The sequence below is a fragment of the Falco punctatus genome (genome assembly GCF_963210335.1).
Source record: "Falco punctatus genome assembly, chromosome: 4".
NCBI classification, from domain to species: domain Eukaryota; kingdom Metazoa; phylum Chordata; class Aves; order Falconiformes; family Falconidae; genus Falco; species Falco punctatus.
This window is the reverse complement of record NC_137583.1, coordinates 22,735,183-22,756,293: the sequence shown is the minus strand read 5'-3', so window position 1 is coordinate 22,756,293 and position 21,111 is coordinate 22,735,183. Positions and strand designations below refer to the sequence as shown.

Below are 21,111 nucleotides of genomic sequence, written 5' to 3'. Positions count from 1 at the left end.
CTGGAAAATTAAAGAGTTTGCTCATTAGGCCTAGACACTTCCCGTGCGTCAGCTCGCTGAAGGACCCGGCGCTGCCTTTTGTGGTTTGCCTTTACTCTGAAACCCGCTTTCTACAAGCAACGCTCCTCCGTCCGGCGTGCCAAGCGCTAATAGATGAGAGAGGCATCTACAGCTCCGTCCCGTGCACTCATCGGGGCCATCCATGACCTCGCTCGTGTGACTGACTACTGTTTTGCAAGAAAAGCGCTCCGGAGAGCCAGGCGGCCAGCACGAATTAGCGCAGAGAGCAGCTTGTTGAAACCTCCCCCGTTAGAAATTCTTTGTAACCGGTCCAACGTACCAGGCAGACGAGACGCAGCGGGTGGAAAAAAAGGGGCGAGCCCTCAAGTCAGGCTGGGAATACCCTTGCCTTTGCTGGAATAGACTCGAGCGCTCCCGCTCTCATCAGAAGCGAGCCAACATCCCTTCCCATCTGCCAAAAGCCAAGACACAAGGCAGGGATGGGAGGTTAACCGCCTCACTGCCAGACAGCCAAATCCTTGGCAGTACTTCCCAGCAGAGAAACTAACATTCCTCCCAATTAGTGCAATCATGACTTGAAAATGGATCCTAATGCTTTTATTACCAACATTGAAAAACGGTCACAATCCAGTTCTCCGCTCTATTTTTTTTTTCCCCCCCCCTCCAAACCTGGGAAGGTTTCTGACAACTTGCATAAGCTGACACGCCACGTAAGGAACTACTCTGGCGTGGGCAGAGTCTCCAGCAGCGAACAGCTGGATCACCGCATGGCACTCCCCACGGCTCCCTCTGCGGCCGTGTCTCAGCTTCGGAGGAGCCGACACGTGGGATGGCTTGCAGCGGCCGTGCCAAGGAGGATGCCGGGCAGTGCCTTGCCCCTGGGCCACCGAGGCGAGGGGAGCCCAAAACTGCTCCTCGGGCACCTGGGCTCTACTGAGAGCCCCCACACCCTTGGACAACGTGCAAATGTATGGCTGTGCCACTGCATGCGGTCCGTGGTGGCATCAAGACAGCGTGCACAAGCAGCCGTGCTCATGTCCTGCTCCTGCTGCTCCCTTGCTGGGGCTGAGCACGCCCAGCTGTGCTAACTGGGCGGGCCAGCCGGCTCACCAGGGCTTCGCTGGATCATGCAGCAGCACACCCATGTGCTGGAAAACCTGGCCAGCTTGCCCCGTAAAATAATTTCTCATTCAAGCATAAGATAAAAATTTAGAGTATTTTTCTTAAGGAAAATTAACTAAGTTTCCTGCAACAGTTTTCCTGTAGCACCTACATCCACAATGCGACTTCTTCAGTTTTCAGATACTTCATGACAAATGTCAGCCAATCTAATTGCTTGTGGAAGTAACTCCAGGAGAAGGGAGACAGCACACTCACACATTTGGTTCATTTGTAACACGCACACTTGAATGCGTTTGTTTAAAAACTCCAGCGTCAGCGATGGCGAATAGCCTTCCCGACCCTGACACGGCGTACCTGCTGGGGCAGCCGGCCCGCGGCCGACCACAGATGCTCATTGTGGGGACAGGAACTGGTCAAAACAGGCTGTTCTGGGCAACCTCCAAAGGCTCCTCCATGTCCCACCGGCCATGCAGCCCTGTGCACCCCCCTGCTGTCACTCAGGCTAGCTGGGTATAATTACAGCTCATTGAGCCACTAAGGAAGGGACCGGAATACGGTGATTCCTCTTGAAACTATAATTAAACTCGACTGCAGCCCAGTGCCTTGCTCATTGCCTGACCCAAGGGGAAGCAGAACCGTTATTTCACCTTTCCAGGAAGATGACCACAGCCTCCCAGGCACAGGTCACACTCCCCAGCCCTCTGTACCACACTTCGGGAAGGCTGCTTTCGCAAAAGGCTCGTAAGGCTTCACAGGCAAACAGGAGCAGGAGGAGAGGGGTCTTCCCATTGCTCCCTGGTCACAGATGCACACACAAGCTACTCCTCTGCTGAGCCAGCTGGGACCTCCTTCAACTGTTTGTAAGATGGCCCGCACGCTGGAGATGCAAAGAGGCTTCACTCCAGAAGTGCCCATTCACACCGATTAGCTTCACTGAACAAACTAAAGAGCCACAATTTCACACAGCCAATAAACCAGTTCAGGGGATACATGAAATAAAAATGGAAAGATAAGCAATGACGAGGGACTGTATCAGGTATTTTTCATGCTGTGTAGAAAAAAGGGGTGGCGCACCCTGATGCAGGAGCGTATAGAAGACGTGCCTTTTGAGAAAAGGGAAGAATAAAACAAGCGAGCATAAAGCAGAGAGAGAAATGCAATTGCAGTGTTGATGCTGAACGTTATTAATCCTACGCGATGTGTAACTTTGTCTAGAGGGCACAGGACTGCAAGTTGGAGCAACTATAATCTCTATCACATTTACCCGGACAGCGAATCTCTTGCAAAAGCTTTACAGCTGCAGCGACTGTACACCTGTGCCTAAAAGGCAATAAAAGCTACGCACGACATATTGCAGGGGAGCTGTCAGCCACTGGAATAATGCTGACAGGATTAAAAAATTGAAACCAAGAGGCCTGAAGTTCATCTGAGTCAAGCTGGACTCTGATAATTGTACGTAGCTGCACAGATGCATGCTGCCTAGTTCCAAAGGTTACGGGCGAGTTGGAGTTAACTCCGGGAACGGGAGCAGGGCACGTGCAAAGCGCACGAGCAGGATGCCGGCCCTACACGCACAGACGGACGCGCTGCCTGCCAGCCCGCTCCAACAAAGCCAACCTGAGCAGCACAGCTCCAGCAACGCGTCACGCTTATGGCGACGGAGGTCAGGGGTCCCGGCTGCTGTGAGGGGACCGTCCTGAGCGAGAAGCCAACGTCTATTAGAGATGCCTCACACTTTCTGACAGCAGAGGATGGCACTGGAAAGGACTTCTGGATGATTACATCTAATCCCCTGCTGTTGCAGACAATTATGTTGTAATCTTTTCTGCACAGAATTAAAGCGTTCAAGATTTTAATGGCTCTTGGTGCACTCCTTTGTGAAAGCAGGCACACTGGACTTCAGTTTCGAACAATTACAGTCTCCAGAAACCTAAGGAGCTTGAAAAGAAAATGAATGAGAGGTTTTCCCTTTATTTAATTACCAGAAAATAAATACAAATAAAAGTTCCCCGGGTTAGTTCCTTTTCCTGGAGACAGTTCCTGATCAGGAGGAGGGATATACCCGTTTGTCAGATAATTGGAGCATCCTGCAACTTAGGCAGGGCTCTCAATAATGGTACTTAGGGGAATTCCTAAAAGCTATCAAAACATTAATGAAGCTGGTTTCCTCTTTAGCTTTTACAGTCAAATAGCTCTCTAAAAGCTAAATCCTTCATTCTTGTTTTCACAAAGAGCGAGAAGGGGTTTTAGTGCTTGGTCAGCCAAGAGCTGCAAGCTTCAGAAATAAATGCATTCTGGTTCAGAGCTGGCTGTGGCCGATGGAAGGCTCCCGGTGACTGCAGACCACTTTGAGTCAGACCTTTCAACAAGAAGACCTAAGACACATGTTTCAAGATAATTGTTTCCAGGCGAAATAGCAAAACCACTACGCAGCAAGTATTAAAGCACAGACAAAAAGAGCAACTGCCTCTTATCCTCCAGCCTCAAAACCAACAAGAGCAAGGGGGTCTGTGGCACAGACTGAAAATTAATTACATCCAAGAGCAGCAAGGTCTTCTGCCCCCAGTCCTACATGTTAATCCCTTCCTTGTGCTCCGTGGGGTGCTGGGTAAGCGGGGCCAGCTCCATCAGAAATGCAGAGCATGATCGGAAGGCAGGGAACCGGGATGGCCATCAGTATTGGCTTCCAGAGACTCATGTCTCCATGAAGGTGACTGGCTTACGGAGAAACCCGGCCAGCCCCACGCGGAGAGGGGAAGCAGGAATCTGATTAGTATTGGAGAGAGCTGTGCCAACTGCGCTACAATACGCAGATCACATCTGAAGAGATAACGAACCAAATCTGTTGGCCATTTCTGCCCTGGGCAATTCCATTGATTGCCCCGGGATACCAGCGTGTGCAAGTCAGCAATTAATTTTATCCAGTGCCGATATCTATATAAACTTAATTAATTGAACCATCTGGCTCAGGTTATTAATCCATAAAGATAAGGAGCTAGTCGCTTTGCCACCACTAGCGGCTCCCACCAAGGCAGGCAGCTGCGTTTGCCCTTCTACTTCCAGTTAGGCTGCGATCGAGTCGGGATGCGGACAGCATGAAGCAAAGCCCTCTGCCTCCGTGGCTTTCACAAAGCCATCACTGGGTCTGGGCTGGGAAGAATCCCCACCATTCCCTCGAGCCCCAGCCAAGCTAAAAGTTAACACAAGTCCTCAAACTCTTGCTGCAGAAAAAAACACCCACTGGACTGAAAAAAATACGCAGAGGTCTAGCAGTGTTCACATGTTAAGCCACAGCAATATATGCCACAATGCAAAATATTTCTGTGGGGCGTCTGGCTGCGTTGCAGTCGCCGAATGATATCTGCATTAGCAGGACACCGATAGCATGGAGGGGACCGGTGCAAGCTAACCACTCAAACATTCCTCCAGTTTCTCAGTGGGTTTTGAGGTCCATGCAGCAGCCCAGCATTTCTATCAGTATCACACCCTCTGACTTACAGGCTCGTGCTAAGGACTTTGGGTTAAAACCCATAACAACAACCACCAACAACAATACACAGGCTCCCTGCACCAGCGAGACCGATTTAACTTCAGCTTTGACTTTTTTAATGCGCGTTTTCCCTTTCTGGAGGTGGCCACTTCAGACTACACCAGTTCAGTTAGCACTGCCAGGCAGGTCAGCTGGGGCACAGGGCTTTGGAAGGACATTTTGTTTGCTCACTTCTTTCCTAAACAAGAGCTACGTTAGAAAAGTTCTTCACGGGGTTTGCAGAACCCACGGAGCTGTAAAACACCGCTTAGTACAACAGGCTCGCAGACCTTTGTCCTGCCCGTTGTTCGCAGCCAGCACTCCCTTACCTGGTCCTTAAGCTCTGACAGCTGGCCAGAGAGGTTGGTCACAAGCTTCATGGTGGACTCCAACTTCTCCTGCAAGTTCCTCAGCTCGTTCTGCTCTCCTTCCGAGTCGCTGCTCACAAGCGACATGGCCCGCATCCGAGGGAACCAGTCCAGGTTTCGCTCCTGAGAATAAGATGCGAGTTCACAATTAGCGTTTGCCAAATGGAAACCTGCGCCCCAGTGGCTCCATGCAGACAGATCTTTAATGCCACACGGGGACATTCCTCAGATACACAAGCTCTGTAGTTATTTTCATTTGCATCTTACTGGAGAGTCTGCAAAATTGCCTGCTAGAGGCAATGAGGCACTTCAGACATAACTACTGAAAATTAAGGCTGCTTACTGTGGGCTTTCCCTTTGCAACAACTCCCTCTCCCCAGCTGTTTCTCCTTCAGATACACTTCAGTGCAATACGTGGACACTGGACATTAAACCAGCACAGATTTCACGTCTGGACAAACATTCTCCAGTGCTAGAAATCTGCTGCCACCTTATAGTTTTTTTAATTTGTGTTTGTTGATCATTTTCTGCTGATAAAGCTGGTTTGCTATTTTGGTCAGGCAAAATTTGGCTGAGCTTTCTAATGAAAGAAACCACGTTCAACCTGGAAATTCTTTCATTGTTGAAATACTCCCTTTTTAATGGAAAAGAAAAAAAGAAAAGAAATATTCATATTCTGACTGCTGGCTCAGGCTAAAACGCGGGACAGATTAAGTTACAACAAATTGCTTATTATAAAATTTTCATTCAGGCATACCAGTGCTCTGATGGTCCATGTTTAAGTTACAGTCAGGAGCTTCAGTGGACATGTGCTCAGTGTCATTGGTATGTACACAGAGGCTCACACATACACTCACGTACACACCAGTGACGTTAAAAATAAAAGCAGGAACGGAATAGAAAGCCACAAAAGAGGAGGAGGGGTGCACACCGCATCTTGACACCTTAAATTTCAACACCTAACTGGTTTCCTATCTAGTCTGGTTCTCCTCCCACGCTGAAGATACTTTCTGAAATGGAAGTTAAACTTGCGCTGGATGAGATAAGGATGTGTGCACCCTCATAGGTGACACTGCAACAACTGGTAGGATTTTTTTTAACAAACCAAATGAAAAGGTAACAGGCTACTGGATTAACAGCATCCCGAACCAAAGATTGATCAACATCACTAATTAACGGTGACCAAAGTTCACCCCGCTTCACAGCCCAGGCTCTTCACTGGGCGCTCTCTCAAACTCACGGCTTATTTTCATGGCGCTGCATGCTCTCCTTGGCTTTTTGCCACTCCCTGCCTAAATCTCTTGAACCTGCTCCCCCCCGCCATGCTCCCTTGTTCCCAGGAGCACCCATCCTGCTTAAATCAGGGGTGTGCACCTCTACAGAGAGTCACAGCTGCGTCCTTTCTGCAATTCAGATGCAATGCCAAGACTCATCATCTTAAATTAGTTGCTTTCTGATCTGCTCGGAGTTTACTATTGCTGAGATTAAAAGGCAGAAAGCAGGCCCTTTCCCATGCAGCGCACCACAGGATTCCCACATGATGCAAAACTGCCAGGAAGGCTTTTTTCTCCTGATCTCTGTTTACAGGGCAGATGGTTTCTGCTAATAAAAAAAAAATATATGTACAAAAAAAATAAGCCTTTATCAAGACAAGTGCCAAAATATTTTGGACTTTAGGAAATGACAGTCCCACAATTAAGATTTAATAGCAGTAACAGGGAACATTTCACTGTCTTCTTCCAGTCATAGTAAAACCCTCATTAGGGAAGAGGGGTGGGCTCGCCACTTGTGCTCAGGTCCAGTGCCTCCCCAAAAAAGTATTTCCCCTCCCCACCCACCCAGGGAAGACAAACTAAACCAACTGCTAGTCCCTTCCCTGCTCTCCTTCAAGTGAGAGGGCTTCAAGGACAAGGCAAATTAAACTAAAATACAATTTATATCCGCAGGTTTTCCTGGACCCTCAGGTCCATGTCCTGAGGCTTCTGGGCAGATGCAGAGCCCTGAAGCTCCTGCCCACCTCCTTACCAGCTGCAGAAACAGTCACTTTACTTGCTCCCAAAGAGGCCAGCTTCCCGAGCCCATCCCCAGAGTGCTCCCAGGTCCCGTCCTTGGGAAGGATGCAGGGGACAAGGGGAGTGGTACCTAGAAACACCAACCTTTCCCTACCTGCAACATTTTATTAATATCCCAAATGTTTTCTAAGGTTACTCTGCAATATAAGCAAATGCAGTAGCAGCTGATGAGGCTGCAACTTGATTGTTACAGGCAGGGAAGGTGACGAGCAGTCTCGGATGGCAAGAGCATCGAACCAGCAACCACTACAGCACTGACAGCTTCTTTCATACTCACTGGTTTTCTGAAAGCCCCAGCCCTTGAAGTCACTTGAGTACGGGAAATCTTGGCTTTCACTTGAAAAAACAACAAAGTGCCTCTCTAGTTCTCATGGCAATGGTCAAAGATGAAAACCAAAAATGCTCCGTGTGAACTCTGCAAGCTGAGAAAGGAGAAGGCTAGGGAAAAGGAGACAAGACTCACAGCCCCCCGGGTGGTCTCCTGAGCTGTGAGGGCAGGGATTCACTTTTGAGCCTGGAACTGGCAACACCCCTACTAAATCCCGATCCATCTGTGAAAGAGTTAATGGGGGCACCTGGAAACTTTCTGTGCAGAGACCTCGGACCTGGACCTCGGCATCACTTTGCCAAGCCACAGTGTTGGGCTGGCCCCAAGCCATGCTCCCGGTCAGGTTTCACGTGGATTATTGGCACGACTCAAACCCAAAGTTCAGCTGGAAGCATGCAGCTGCCACCCTGCAAGAAATAAGGGGATGTGCCCCTAAACAGCCTGGGCGAACACCTCGAGGTGAGGAGCCGTGGGGACAGACGTGCAGCTAAAACTGCTTTGAGGCAGGTACAACATGCACCGTGCTGGCTGAGCTATGGTGACTGCTGGGACTCTCCGGAGAGGGCAGCAGGGATGCTGCCAGCACACAGCGGCACACCTCTTCCTCCTCTGCACACACATTATTTTGCAACCCCTTTGCATGGGAAACCTTCAGCCTGTTCCTGCAAACGCCACCGGCACCGCAGAGAGAAGCTGGAAAGCCTGGATGTGACCAGCTTGCTGAAATGCAGATTTCTGCCACAACAACTGCCCCTGCCCATGCTGTGTGTGTGTGTTTTCTTTTCAATAAATAAATAATGATGCCTCAAGCAGAGATGGTGAAAACGGAAATAAGCAGGAATGCAGAAAGGTCAGTCGCTGCTGAGCCCGCTGGGCTGGCGTGCGGCACCAGCCCGGCTCCCGGCCCCGCGCCTGCCAGCAGCGCTGCTCTGCAGAGCGCCTCTATTCAAGGGTGAATAAAAGATTTATATCTTGATGATCTAGTTTCTGCTGAACTTTAGCTGAACACCGGGCTGCCTTTAAAGACACAGCCTTCCATCTTTCACTGGGGTTTCAGTAGTTTTCGAGAGGCACTAAGTGAGCCGCAAAGGGAAAGGGTCCCGCCTGGATCCCTTTTTCCCTGCCTGTCCCTGGTCCTGCCGTGCGCCCTGCTCGGCTGCTGGCACCTCCATGCCAATGCAGTTACGCGCTGTCTGCTGTGGTCCTCCTGCCAGCGCAGGCACCGGGATCCTGGTGTGCAGTCAGCTCCCTCTTCCCGTCACAGTCGCAGCTTCCTCTGCTTCAACAGACGAACTGACTAAAGCCACTGACGGATGCTGGCTAACCACAAGTGCTGGGTTTCGGGTTAGCTCTTTTCTAGGTAAAGTTGGAAAAGTCCCTCTTGTAAAGTAAATATCATTAAATCTCAGACATGGGGGCGACGCTGACCATCCACGACTGGAAATTTGAAGAAGAGGAAGCAGCGCTGCATGATGCAGATGCAATTCATTCTGAGAAGCACCCGCTCCTCCCTGCTTCTGCCGAAGAGTTTATTCTAAGAAAAGTTTCTGAGGCAACCTCGGCGCGAGCCGTGCCAAGAGGTGCATTAGCCCCGCTCCTCACGCAGGAGCCGGCTGCTAATGGCAGGGACCGGGGCTTGTCCTCACCTACGGCCGGCCCGAGGAAGTCACCGCTCCTCTGCTGGGTCTCCCTTTATTCAGCTACCCCTGGCCTAATACCCACGGGGTGCTGAAGGGCTAACCCAGCACTCACCACAATAAACCCCTACAGCCTGCTGTCGGAAGGCTGCCCAACAACCATCATTTAGCAGGGGAAGGCGGCGGCCGCGAATTTCAGTTTCTGTCACGTGTCGTTAAAAATCATACCCATACAGCTGATAAACAGCTTTGTGAAGCGCTTTGAAAATTCGGGTTTTTTGTTTGCTTGTGGTGAGATGAAACTCCTCTTGGCTCTTTCTTTTGCTTCCTGGAAAAAGCCCCACGTCAGGTTCTCCCTCTCCTGCCAAGGACTCACCACCACTTCTTCCACACAAACAGCACCCGACCGTGCCCCCGCTCCACGCCAAGATTATTTTCAATTCCTCATGTGCACCACTGTCTTTAAACAGGAGGCTGCTGAGATAAGGTTAATGGTATAAAAACCTCCTTTTTCACTGTTGCCACAGACAAAATACCCAAGTGGCTTTTACACTAGTGCCGAGCAGGGAACCTGGGAGACAGACGCCATTTCCGGAGGTGGAAGATGACCGTGTCCCTGTGTGAAATGATCCCCCCTGTACACCCCTGTGATGCTGTGGGTGGCTTGTACAAAGCCAGCGTTTTGTTTACCAGCAGTGAAGTTACCCCACCAAGCACCACGCAGCTCAGTGTGACCAAGGCAGATGGCCCTGGTGGGAATCCCTGCAGGCCATCCCCCTACCCCTGCAGAAGGGACAGTGCCACCTCTCTGCAGCAACCTACTTCGGGCTGTTTGGACCCACATTTTAAGTGGGATGCGTTAAACCACGATCAGTTGGGCAGGACAAAACAATTAAGCATGCAAAGGCTGAACAAAGAGCTGCCGGTGGCCATGGCTGCAGTCACCCACCTCCTCTTGTGCAATGCACCTGGCGTGGCCGGGGCAGCCTGTGGACCACCCCGTGGCACGGGGTCATGGGCACTGCCAGGCTGGAGGCGGCACCAATGACTCAGGGGATGGCCACATCGCCCCAGCCCCGGGCCACCTCCTCGGCACACGCAGCCACACAGGGCTTTTTTGTCCTGGTCAGAGCTGCAGACCGAGCAGTTTATTTTCCCCAGTGTCACCCTTGGTGGTTTCCAGCTGGAAGCCTTCCCCCTCTCTCCCAGACCCCAGCAGCGAGGACGCGGCGCCCAGCCTGCAGGCTGCTTTGGGATCCACCCGCACCCCAACACGTTGTGCAAACAAACCCTTCCACCAACATTACTCCTGTTTCCATCGACCCCAGGCCTTTTTTCTGTATGCGCTCAGCCAAAGTGACACCTTTGGACTCATCAGTGAGGACGCTAGCCTGATATTCCCAGCACAGATGCCTGCCCAGGTGGATTCTACCAGGGAAAACCAAGAACTCGGCCGTGTAAGGTTAACACCAGCAACAGGAGGGTGGTTCTGCTGCAGCACGCTGCAGGGCACACCAGCTTGCACAGCTCCGGAGGACAGAGCACACCAACACTGCATGGGAAAGGGGAGGTTGGCCAACCGTTTCTCCCCGTGCAGTTTCTGGTTTGCACCTTAACGCCGATTTCAAGGGTGGAACGGGTTGCTTCCCTATCTAAATGCAAAACTCAGGACCCGTGCCTATGACACAGTGTTTCCAGCCGCCAAGGGCCTTCTGCCAAAAACACCTCTTGGCTTTTCTATCCCTCTGCTATTATTTATTGTTTAACCCTGTAATTATATTGGCTAATTCCAGTAAGGTATCTCAAGATGCAGCTTCTTGGGAAGATACCACTAAATTAAGTGCTATCGGCTCCCGGTTCAGATCCTGACCTCAGTCGTCCTCCCGGCTGGCACCCAGCGTCACTGGGACTGGAAACCCTGAACCCCCAGTTCCTCGTCTATAATCAAGCCACTGCATGCAAGCTATTTGTACAGGCTGCTCCCTTCTGCGTCTGCAATTGTTTCCGTAACTATTGATCCGACAAATCTTTCAGAGTCGATTTTGCCCCAAAGTACATAATTTTCAGGCACAAATTACAAATGAAAATACACGTGAAATGAAATACACAAAAATATGTAAAAAAAGGTTTCTAATGCTTTCTCAGACTGTAATTTCAGCTGTACACGTCTTTCACCAGTGCTGGAATCATTAAGCCCCCTTTAAATTGCTTTGGGTTTGAAATATCGTGGTCTGCCACTTGTCATTCCCATAGGTGCTGCAGTTCTAACCCAGCCCTGGCCATCTCCCACCAAACTATATTTGATGCAGAGCCCGGAGACACAGTAACCCTTCAAAGTCACCGTCACCTGAGCCTTGTGCGGGCTGTGAATCACACACCCCCGCTGAGTTTCAGAGCACAGCAACAATCGTGGCTGCGTGTTCGGCTCCTCAGGAGAGGTTTCAAGTTGAACTTGCACTTCTGTGAGAGTGTAATTTTAACAGCCTGGCACTGATGATACCTTGCCTTCGCTTACTAGGAGGCTACGTCTTGGCAGAAGTTACAGGCTACACTGGACACACAAAACAGTAACAAAAAATACTTTCCAATTACACTATAGCAGATAGCTCAAGACAAAAAGAAAAAAGCCCAACGATATATTTAATTCTCCGATTTTGTACATAGCGTTAACTAGGGTGCAAGAGGAAATCTTTAGCCTTCATTTCCATTCCAAATTCTTTTAAGGATATCTGCACCATCACTCCTATTTATAAATGGTTCATTTAAAATGCCAACACAATCCAGTTGAAGGCTCAAGACTCAGTGCTCTCGATCCGGACATGGGAGCGTGGGCAATCCCTTACACCTCTCTGCCTCGCTTTTGTAATAAAGGTTAATGACACGTATCCTGCTTGGTGCAACAGTAGATTAAAAATCTGTGGAAACTGCAAGAGGTAATTAGGAAGGTTTGTGCTAAAAACTTTCCCAAACAAGCTTTTATTTTTTAATACGCACATGTGCGAGCACACAAAGACTCAGAGCCATGTGACTCTCCCCCACACCGATCGGACACCGATGACAAGCTGTACATGCAGATCCCCAGGTCAGGGTGTGCGTAGTTGCACATGCAAGTACGAGTCTGTGCAAGTGACAGCGCACTGCAGCTGCATGCACAACAGCTTATGAATGTGCACAAAAGCGAAGCGTGTATGTGGTTTTCTATGTATGTATTGAGCTTCAGACTAAGCATTTTTACGTATTATAAATGCCTGCAAACAGCTGTGCATAGCAGACCTTTGCCAAGACTCAAGTGACAGCTGTACTGATGGGGCTGCTGCTAAGGAGGCTGCCGCAGTAACTGCAGGCAAATGCAGAAAACTTAAGAAGAAATTCTCAAGACAGGGTGGGTAGATAAGAAATTTAAATGTACTAATCTACAGGGAGTTGCACCGAGTTCACATTAGTCATTTGGGTGTGGATGTCAATGTCTGGCCAACACGATAAGTGGGTCCCCCCACCTCCTACACACATGGTATTATTCAGACATCACCTGATCTTCCCTGGTGACTACAAAGCCACACAGCAGCTGAACCTTACGCCTTTGTTCCTGGGAAAGGCAGGAGGCACCAGACTACCAGCTCTGCAGCACCATTAGCATACTTCCCAGATAAACACTTTTCAAAACGCATTGATCCATCTTGAAGCCTGACTATCTTAAGTGCACATCTGCAGTGATTTAGCCAGATGAGCAGAAGTTAGGTCATCAGGAGGGTTTCATACACACCAAGAATTAAAGACCATTGCTATTACCGCTAGATGTTTTCTCACATCCTACAGTACCACCTGTGATGTTAAATAGATACTAGGAGGCAGCTCAAGAATGCCTTTGGAAGGGGAGCTGCTTCATGCTAAGCTTCCGTTGTCTGTCACCTCCCAAGATCCATGAGGTTATCAGCCTCGCCAGTGCTGGTAAGGACTTCAGGACAGCGGGTGAGTCACCGCAGCAGCCCGGCTGTGGAGTGAGCTCAGCTTCTACATCAAACAGAACCAGCACTCCCATTCCTCCCCTTGCACTGCTCTAGCAATTCCCAGCAAAGATTCTTAAGATAGCCCAAGTTTTACGTCATATATGGTAGCAGGCACGCTCACCTTACTGACAGGAGCATCACCCCTATTTACAGGGGGAAAAGCTGGCGATGACTTCCAGGACTCCTATCAGGAGCCGGGACGTGTAGCTACAAGACCACTGCCTGACAAGCCCTGGCTTCCCCGCCGCAGCACACGGGGAGCGTGAACACAGCCCGGCGGGGATCACAGGCACAGCAGACCCACACTCCTGTCCGAAAAACGTCATGGAAGTTATCGTTACAAATCAGTGCGAACAGCACGGTGGATTAGATTTTATTCTGTCAGATCACTGGGGGTTTTTAATTCTTATTTTGATCAGGCTTACAGTGTTCAAAATACTTCTAAGCCCTAAACACTGTTTCCAGGCTTAACTGTTGACTTCTTTCTGCATGCTGTGTTTCAGCTTAATGAGCTTCTATCCACGATGAAATACAAAATTCACTAAAGAAATGTAGTTAATCATTGATTTTCAAGGCTACAATTTCTTTTTATGCCGGGTCAGATTCCTGCAGCGTACAAGATGAATTTATGGGCAAGATTCAGCTCTGCCATCCCCAGTACAGTGGATATCCTCAAAATTGCCTTTCTACACACATTATTTTTAGACAAGAAAACATGAAAATTCAAGATCACTCTTAAAGCTTCTGAATATTCACTAACCACCATAAGTGAAATTGTCCAGGATTCTTTTGATACCACAGTGCTTAAAAATATCTTTAAAGCACTGTTACAAGCCACACTGGATGCAACTCACACACTGATGGTGGATATAATTTTAGTGTCCTCAATTTTTTATTTGTTCTTTTTTATTGGGTTTTTTTTTAATGTTTTGTGGTGTTGGAACAACCCACAAATACTAAACGGCAGAGGGAATTTTTTGGGAAAAAAAAAAAAAGGCAGAAATCCAAGAGTTTTCTAAAGATACTCTGTTGGAAGTCAGAGCAAGGGTGAAGTGTATTTGAGGTGTATTCTGTCACCACACTATGATGGGGAGCACATTATGCTTCCTACCCTCAACTACTAAAAAAGGATACAAATTGCAGTTGAACAATGGTACCACATAAACAGCCCATGGAAAAGAGATGCCCCATCTTCGTCATTATCAAAGATGTTAGACTGCCACCTTCAGTCTGAAAATGTGGGGAGAAAATCCCTTTTCAATCTAACCATGCCATAAGTAGGCTTCCCAGGAGAACCTGGTAGCTGCAGACATGAAGCAACCACAGGTTCCCATCCACCCTCTGTACAAATACGAAATAAACCACCACCTCCAGCGGGTCAGTCTCAATCTTTGGAACCACTGACATATTTAAGGCTTTCCTTTTGACCATCCTTCTAGATTCATGGGATGAGACAGAAAGCTGGAATAAAAGATGGACCATGCCCCAGGTTACTCCTAGATACATCTTCGGCAGAAAAAAAGGATTTTCTGACTCTTACATGAGTATTTAAAACAGATCTGGTAGAGAAATATATTCATCATGTTTTGCACTCAGATTTTCTAGGGCAGAGAAGAATGTTTTTAATGTTAAGGGATGATGGAAAGAAATCGCTTCTGATTTCCAGAGTAAGCGTTGCCAGATCAGTCCTAAGGAATACGTCAACTGCAACACGCTGCTGGGAGCCATGGTGCCAGGGCAGCAGCAGCCGGAGCTGCCCCAGTCACGCCTGTGCCAGCTTGTGGCAGACCACTGGTGTGCAAAGCAAATTTACTTCCTATTCCACGGCTCATACGGCTGCACCACGCTTTCAAAAGCATTGCAGCGAGACCCTGCTGTTAGTTCTCAATTTAAAACTGGCTCATGAAATGCAAAAAAACACCAACTACAAGACACACTCCAAGCTTCTACCTAGAGCATATAGTTATATAAAATCGCATCTGCATGAGACACTCGGTCTCTGCATAATTTATCCATATTCCCATTCAACACATAGTAATTAGCTCTTGCTGACACCTCTATGAATGGTAATTCTGATGAAAGTTCTCCAGGTTTTGTGTTTATTGGTTCATTGCAAACATTCTGTGACTAGTTTTTGTGTTCTTATCTAATTTGAACTGTTAAACTGAAATAATAATTTGGTAATAAGTTGTTCGTTAATTGATTTTTTTTTTAAAAGCTAATTTTAACACAACACAACATGGCCTTTTACAAGAAGAAACATTTTAAAGAGTACAGTGCTTTCCCCCAAAGTAATACTTGCTGCTGTGGGATAAATAAAGGGAGCAATATAATCGGTCAGACTAGAAAGCAGCAGTGATGTACTTAGTTATCTCACTGTGCTAATCCTCTATCAGGTGACTGCTCACAAGATTTCTTTAAGCCCTCATTACAGAGGCAGAAATCCAGAACTAGAACATACACTGTAGTGACCCCAAAGTAACTTGTTTAACCTCTAAGAGATCTTGGTGGGATTTACACGCTGACTGGGCCATGACAAATTGCCCGCTTAAAGGAAGGTTGTACCTCTGCAGCACAAGAAGCCACAGACAAGTGAGAAACGTATTCTGCTATTTATCTGTCTGAAGGCAAATAAAGAAATAACTAACTGAAATGTTATAAACCAGAAACAGCTTTTGCTAACCACCCAGAAGACACACAAATTACTAATTGGGGTTTGGGATCTAATTCCAGGAGCTCTGAGCCTGCAGCTGGGCAGAGATGAGGCTGTTAATTCTCTCATTAAGAGGCCTTGCAATTGAGCAGATATCAATTTTAGTTTTTTCCAATAATAAGCTAAAATTGTGAGAAAACAAATCCTACAAGTGAGTTGAAGATATTTATACTGGAACAGGTTATAACCTGTTTGTTACACTTCAGACACTTCCACCAGCTTGAAAATAGTCCCTTAAACATCAGTTTTCAAAACTGAATAGCTTCTCTTCACCTGATTTAAACCCAGGGAGCCTACCACCTAGCCATCAGCGCTCACCGCCACCTACTCCAGCGTACACGGTGAGTGGTTCAGAGGCTGAGAAGCTGCAGGTACGCAGATGCAGATCGCCGTGTGACTGCAGTGCTGCAGCACATCAGCTCCCACGAGTGCCCCTGCCTGCACCACCCGTTCGCAGCACGCTGCACTGTGCTGCCATCAACACAATGTCTTTTATCGAGTTGCCTTGCCAAGTCCATCTTAAGTATATTATCTTTAGAAGATGCTTCTAAAAGGAAGCACATCGGATTAAGGCTATTGCTATAGAAAAAAAGTCTTACTCCAAGTTTTTGCTTGAAAAAAAAAAAAAAAAAAAAAAAAAAAAGAGTACTATATTTACCAATTAGTGGTCTAATCTAGAAGGGGGGTATGTGGGGGGAAGTAAAACTCTGCACTCACCTTGATCATTTCTGCCACGTAACTTTCTGGTCCTGTATATTCTGTTGAATCTTTTACTTTCACTAACACAATAAAGCACAAATAATGCCACATATTGTGCTCTTCTTTAATGTGCTCTTCAAATGTGACTGTCTTGTTATCAAACTTATCTCTTTCCAAACCTACAAGAACGACAAATGTATAACCTTTAGTATTTACAAATGGGAACTAAGCAGATGAGCTCTAAGAACAAAACTTGTTTCTGCAGTCTGCTGTGGTTCTTAACAGCTGCAATCATTCTTAAATGAACGCTGGATAACAGGGATAAACTCCCTAACAAATGCCCCCAAGGTAGTCAGAAGAGGAAAGAAAGCATAGCAAATACTGCTCATGCTTATTACATGTAACAGAAAACTTCTGGTTAAAAAAAGGTAGCTACCTTGTATGCAATCAGTTTATCAGATTTCATAACGCATCTCCTATTTTTAGGCAAAATGATACCAAAAGCAACATTTGCTTTGCCGCAAATTCCCAAAGGTTACTTCTGTCAGTCTGTGTGTTACACAACTTCTGCGTGGCCATGTCACTTAACTGCACCGGCCTTGAAGACTCGGCAGCGTAATTCCCCATCTACTGATGGGAACTTTCACAAGCACTACTCAGCACTCCGCACCCTTGGAAAAAAACCAACTGCTTATAAAAATCTCTCCCTTTCCAATAGGAAACTATTCTTTGAAGCACAGGAGAAACAGAACCCAAAGGTTCGAGGAAAAACAGCACACTGAGCACGCATTCCCCATCTCCTCCTGCTGCCAAGCTCCTCTGCACATGGTACCCAAGAATATCAACCAGCTGAGGAACGCAAGGTAGGAACAGTCAGTAATTCAAGACTCCTGTTTCCTGCGAGTCTGCAGCTATCTCTGACAGAGTAACCCCTTTGTCTTCACTATATTTCTGCACTTACCACAAATAAAGCAAGTAGTTTTTAAAATTTCTTCTTTCTTCTGTTTTTCACTCCTTAAATCAGCAAAAGTGTCAATGATCACACCAAAAATCAGGTTAAGGACAATAATGATGACCATGAAGAAGAATAACAGATCGTATATCACTCTAGCAGCAAAGAGAGGTTCCTGCAAGATACATATTTTAATTATTAACAACCCAAATACATGCAACTTCCAACCCTTAACATGCCTTTCTCAGTTCAGCAAGAGTATGCTGCCCCCCAACCCCTCCCAGTCTCCATTTCTCATGCCCTCAGGCGATAACTTACGACTGAAAACATTAAGTGAAACTAAAATGCAAGATTACTGAAAGAGAAGCCGAATTAGCCAGTTACCAGCATGCCACCTCTCCAGAGCCCCTCTTTCTGCTTACTGTGGCCAAGTCTGTCCTTTTCTCTGTCACACACACTGACATTTGTTCCCTCCTCACCCCTGCCCTGCAAGCCCATCCAGACTATATCCTTACACTAACCCGCCTAGATATCAATATAGTACCAGTGTTAACCATAAAGCCTTTTAGTGGAATTTAATAGTAGCCACTTCATTTATGCTAACGACCGTGTATGTGGACATCAAGCTGGGCTCCCCAGCACCCGTTACGTATCTATTGCAGCCCTGAACACCCAGATGCCCAACCCTTGTTCTCAGAATCGTCCTGCCAGTCGGGTGCCAAGCGTTCATTAAGAACTACATAATTTCTAAACCATTGTAAGCTGAAAATAAGGCTAAATATTAGAAAACACTTTGAAATTGCAGATAATACAGAAAAGCATTTGCTCTGAGCGCGACTGGTCCTTTGGCCCCTAAGGGCTGTGGAGAGTGACAGCCTGAGACTCAGACGGGCACAAACAGCCAAAGCAGCAGCTACGCGGGCAGCTTTGAGTATTGTGAAAAATTCCTGCTGCTTTGACCAGTCCTTGCTCTCTGATGGTGGCTCCAAACACCATCCTTCTCCACTGCCCACAGTCCTGGCTCCAACCCATCTTGGTCCCTGTCCTCTCATCCATTCCCTGTTTTACAGATCTTGCCTTTCCCTGGGGATGCTCCCCACAGAAATCACTCCACTACAATGGGATCAGCTGCCACAGCATTTTCATTCTGCTACTCATGCTACTCTTTCACTAGCTTGTACTTATTTCTTCAGATCCTGAACTCCCGAAGCAGGGGCTGTTGGCTGACCCGTTTCTGTTCTTTTGGGCCCCGTTCGAGACAGCCCTCAAGCTAAAAGTGCCCTAAAAAAAAGGATGGGCAGAAGCTTCTTTGAACGGGCTGTTCTTTAATCTGATACTACAGAGATTTAACTGTCCCGCACAGAGAAAGAGGGGTCCCTTCCAGTCACGGTGCATCCTACATCTGTTTCAAGGGAGTGTGTACACATGCTCCCCAGCAGAACTAGATCCCCAGCCCTACATGGTTATCACTCTTCCGCCCCCATTCAGTGATAATTTACCTCTTTGGATGGTTTCCTGAGCACATCACCTACTCCACCCCCACTCCTGAGCCCATGACTCAGTACAGTAACAATGCACATCAGTAACGTCTCGCACGTATGCTCTTTATTCTCTTCCTCCATTTCTTCAGCAATCAGTTCTGTTAACACAGCAAGCAAAGACACGTTTCAAAGGCAAGAAGATCAGTTTTAAATAATTCTCTCCATTCTCTGTTGGTTATGCTCACTCTTCGCTTTGCAAAAACTGCCAGCTTTCCAGCCAGCGCTACAAACCTCCTCGGCTCTTGCAAGAGCCGACCAGCGGAGCCGGTCTCTGCTCCGGCTCCAGCCTGCCCTCCTCTCCCCACCAGCACGGTTCCCTCTTGTGCTTCAACTGCTGTCTTTGACTTGGTTAAATCTCTCTTTCCATTTCTGTTCGCATGCATCGCTCAGATCACCAGATGCCTGTTTATACAGAATCATAGCTTTTTGACAGCTCAGAGGACAAAGTGTTGCCTCTTACACTCTCCCTTGGTGCCTAACAGATTGCACAGCCTTTGGGCTGCACTCAAAATGGCAACTTCGACTTGTATTTTTCAAATGGCTAAAATATCACTGCTTATGGAAACGGCATTTTACTAAAAAAGTAACACACTTTTTTTGACCCTCCCTTCGTTTGGCTGAAGCCTCCAACTTCACTGTTTCAGTTGCAGAACTGCTAGAATTAATTACCTAATCTTATATACTCTCCCAGTACCCATTAAAAGCCTCATGACTTTTATTTCATCATAAAAATGCTCATGAGCAGATCCCACCTTCCCACAGACAGCCTCAGAAACCCCAAATTCCCCATGCAATCCAGAAATAGCCAAAGCCCAAGATGGTAGAGAAATGGCCGAGGATTTGGGCATCATTAATATCCCTGGCCATGTAAGACCCTGATATCAGGTTGACTATTTACAATATAAAACCTTCTCTCAAGTTTTCCCTTCCGCAGCCAGAGTGTATAAAGACAAAGCAGCACGCTCCTCCTAGAGCTAAACCAGCTATTCTTGTATCAATGCTGAATCTTAGATTATCAAAGAGGACACTTAAGCAAAGCCGAACCATCCATCTCCACTTGCGAGCAGGGGCTGGTGGCCATTAATGACCTTTGAGACGTTTGACCATGTAAGAGCTCCGCTTCTAAGCGAAATAGTGTGGTTCTGTCTGGCTCTCACAGCCAGCATCATAAATCTCTGAGAATTACATTTTCTAAAAAATAAAACTGAAATACTTCAATACCCAATCTGAGGCTGGTGATTATGCTACAAGTAGTATCTCACATGCACTTTTTTGATCTCAAAACCCCCTGAACCTACCCTGTCTGCTTTAATCCATTGAGTACTTCCTGCCACGATATTAAAAACAATTTTCCTGGTTAGCTAGATAGAATAATGCTGACAATAAACAATGTTCTGCTCCATATTTCACAGGGTATTATCCTCTGAGATCACACTTAATAGCCTAATGTTTTAAAATAATAAACTTTGCAAAGAGGTAAACTGCATCACTTCCTTCTCAAATTGATGTAGAACATTAAAGAGTATGACAGTGTTTTAACAAAGTATGGTTTAGTTCTAAGTTTCTCTAGTTTAATCACTTCATGTAACAAATGTTATTTATGCCACTGGCAGAAATGAATCCAATTTTAGGTTTGACATTCTCACAAAAGCTTTGTTCCCAAATTTATTACATAGGATTTTTTTAAGACATTGTTGTTGGTTTTTTTAATTTAAGGTGCTTAACTAGAGAAAGCGTGGAAACTCAGGGTGCAAGTTACAAATTCAACAGCAGATACTCACGGTCTGAAGGAATGATTGAAGAACAGTTTTCACTGCTACCTGCTTTGCATACATCAGAATAGAGAAACTCTCCCGTCATGGTCTCACCTGGTTCTGTGCGATCTAAGAACAGAAGGCGATGAATCAAACGCATAGTTTAACGTTACTTCTCAGATAGATATTAAGGTACTTCATCACATGCAGTGAAAAATTACTAGGCAGATTTAGAACAGTATATTATCCTAGAGTTTAGAAGGGCACAGCACTTTCTGATTTACACATTCAGCAATTTTAAACTGAAACATAAAATAATTTTCATTTTTATGAACTGGAGACCACAGTTGTGCATTTATTTTGCATCA

General features: G+C 46.9%; 1 protein-coding gene across 7 annotated transcripts in view; it reads right to left on the bottom strand.

Annotated features, from left to right (window-relative positions):
- Positions 1-21,111, bottom strand: part of ITPR1 (inositol 1,4,5-trisphosphate receptor type 1) — a 201,153-nt gene that overhangs the window by 18,727 nt on the left and 161,315 nt on the right. For all 7 annotated transcript variants that reach the window (XM_080384689.1, XM_080384690.1, XM_080384692.1 and 4 more), the window contains 5 exons: positions 20,771-20,872; positions 18,948-19,087; positions 17,458-17,623; positions 16,515-16,675; positions 5,002-5,163 (listed from right to left, as the gene is read on the bottom strand). In XM_080384689.1, the coding sequence (XP_080240815.1) occupies positions 5,002-5,163; positions 16,515-16,675; positions 17,458-17,623; positions 18,948-19,087; positions 20,771-20,872 (731 nt within the window). The remainder of the gene's footprint in view (positions 1-5,001; positions 5,164-16,514; positions 16,676-17,457; positions 17,624-18,947; positions 19,088-20,770; positions 20,873-21,111) is intronic.